This window comes from Microtus ochrogaster, chromosome 2 (assembly GCF_000317375.1).
Source record: "Microtus ochrogaster isolate Prairie Vole_2 chromosome 2, MicOch1.0, whole genome shotgun sequence".
Classification (NCBI taxonomy): Eukaryota; Metazoa; Chordata; class Mammalia; order Rodentia; family Cricetidae; genus Microtus; species Microtus ochrogaster.
This window is the reverse complement of record NC_022010.1, coordinates 21,604,268-21,606,499: the sequence shown is the minus strand read 5'-3', so window position 1 is coordinate 21,606,499 and position 2,232 is coordinate 21,604,268. Positions and strand designations below refer to the sequence as shown.

The 2,232-nt window shown below is 48.3% G+C and overlaps 1 protein-coding gene across 1 annotated transcript in view; it reads right to left on the bottom strand.

Annotated features, from left to right (window-relative positions):
- Window positions 1-1,504, bottom strand: part of Ssc4d (scavenger receptor cysteine rich family member with 4 domains) — a 12,929-nt gene extending 11,425 nt beyond the window's left edge. The window contains exon 1 of the mRNA XM_026789011.1: window positions 1,339-1,504. Within this exon, the coding sequence (XP_026644812.1) occupies window positions 1,339-1,504 (166 nt within the window). The remainder of the gene's footprint in view (window positions 1-1,338) is intronic.
- Between the last annotated feature and the right edge of the window lie 728 nt (window positions 1,505-2,232).

Genomic DNA, 2,232 nt, shown 5'->3' with positions numbered 1-2,232 from the left:
GAGACCAGCCTGGTCTACAGAGCGAGTTCCAGGACAGGCTCCAAAGCCACAGAGAAACCCTGTCTCGAAAAACCAAAAAAAAAAATTATTTTATTCGCTAGCTGGGAGTGGTGGCGCACACCTTTAATCCCAGCACTTGAGAGGTAGAGGCAGGCGGATCTCTGTGAGTTTGAGGCCAGTCTGGTCTACAGAGTGAGTTCTAGGGCAGCCAAAGATACACAAAGAAACCTTGTCTCAAAAACAAAAATACAAAACAAAACAAAAATAAATAAAAAAGAAAGAAAAAAGGAAAATTTTATTTTATTGTGTGCGTGTTTTGCCTACATATTGTCTGTGCACTAAAAGCAGTACCGCCAGAGGCCAGAAGAGGGCATCAGATACTCTTGAACTGAAGTTAGGGGTCGTTGTGAACCACAAAGAGGATGCTAGGAATTGAATTTGGGTCCTCAGGAAGAGCAGTGAATGTTCTTAACCAGTGAGCCATAGTCTCCAGTCCCTTTTCAATGATTTCTTGAGGAAATGTCACATAGTTCGGGCTCCCCTGGAATTTGCTGTGAAAATGAGTATGGTTTTGAATTTTTTAGCCTCCTGATTCTGTCTCCTAGGTGCTGAGGTTATAGACCTTGGCCAACATTCCTCATGCTTCTTCTCTTCAAGTACATATATATGGGTTGTGTGTGTGCGCGCGTGCATGCACACACACGTGGGCACGCTCATGCATGCATGTGTCATGTACACCGGACAACTTTGGGAAGTTGAGTCTCTTTCCATCATGCAGATTCTAGGAATCTAGCTCAGGTCCTCTGCCTTGCTGACAAGCTTTCTCACTTGCTGAGTCATCTTGCCTGTCCTGTTCCTTTTGCTTGTTTGCTTGTTTTTCAAGACAGGGCTGTCTGTCCTGGAACTTGCTTCAGAGACCAGGCTGACCCCAAACTCACAGAGATCAGCCTGCCTCTGCCTCTCGAGTGCTGGGGGTAAAGTCTAGTTTTTGTTTGTTTGTTTGGCTTTTTGGAGACAGGGCTTCTCTGTGTAGTCCTGGCTGCAGACCAAGCTAGCCTCAAACTCAGAGATCTGCCTGCCTCTGCCTCCCAAGGGCTGGGATTTAAAGGTGTGCACCACCACTGCCTGCCTTGTTTTTGTTGTTTTGAGACAGGGTCTCATGTAGCCCCAGCTTGCCTGGAACTTGATATGTAGCTGAGTATGTCCTTGATTCTCTGACTCTTCCGCTTCGACTGGGATGACAGCTATGCGCCACCTTGCCTGGTCTCCCGCCATGGTTGACAGTGGGGAGAACTGAGAGTTAGAGAGGAATAGCAGGGGTTGCCTGGGGATACTCACCCAGTGGGAAGAGAAGAAGCAAGGACAGCGCTGGGGGGAGGGGCAAAGGGGCTGCACCCCCCTCCCCAGGCTTCCATCCCCGGCTCCACTCCTCAGGCTGGGGACCCATTTCTATCTCTGCTTCTTTGTGCGTCCAGCCAGTGGATGGCTCTTCAGAGGGTCCCATCAAGAATTGGAGGAGAGGTCACAGCTTGACCATCTGGAACTCCAGATCCCCAGTGTTTCCTTCCAGCTGCATGGGCCAGCTGCAGGGAGGAAGAACATATCCACATGGGGTTGACATTCCTAGTGGAGGGAAAGACAGGTGCAGCAGCTAAGAGATGAGAAAGATGGACGTGGGCCAGGCCATGTCGGCTCAGTAGTGTGCTTGCCTGGACTCTGCCGTTGAGAATCTGGGGGAATGGCTGGGCTGTAGAGAGCTTACACATCATCCCTGACCGAGGAGCTGGCAGTGTGGCTCAGTGTTGAAGCCCTTGCTGAACTCACACAGGCCCTAGGTCCATTCACAAAAGGGGAAGATGAAGTGAGCAGGGAAATGTATAAGGGGCTGCATTTAGCTGTAGCTGAGGCGTGTGAGGACAAAGAATGACATATGGGCTCGGCAGGCTGGTGGGTTCCAACCAAGGCAGACCCGGAGGCTCAGAGTTATCCTCCAGGCCTTCATAGCCCAAAGTGTGGTTGCTACTATGGGTGGTACTTAAATAACCCAGTTAATTTTAGGGGGCTGTAGGTAAATACTTAAATTTTATTTATCTATTTATTTAATTAATTATGTCATTATCATTATTATTTTGGATTTTTTAAAAAATTTATTTATTATATATATACTCGCCAGGAGATGGCGCCAGATCTCTTTACAGATGGTTGTGAGCCACCTTGTGGTTGCTGGGAATT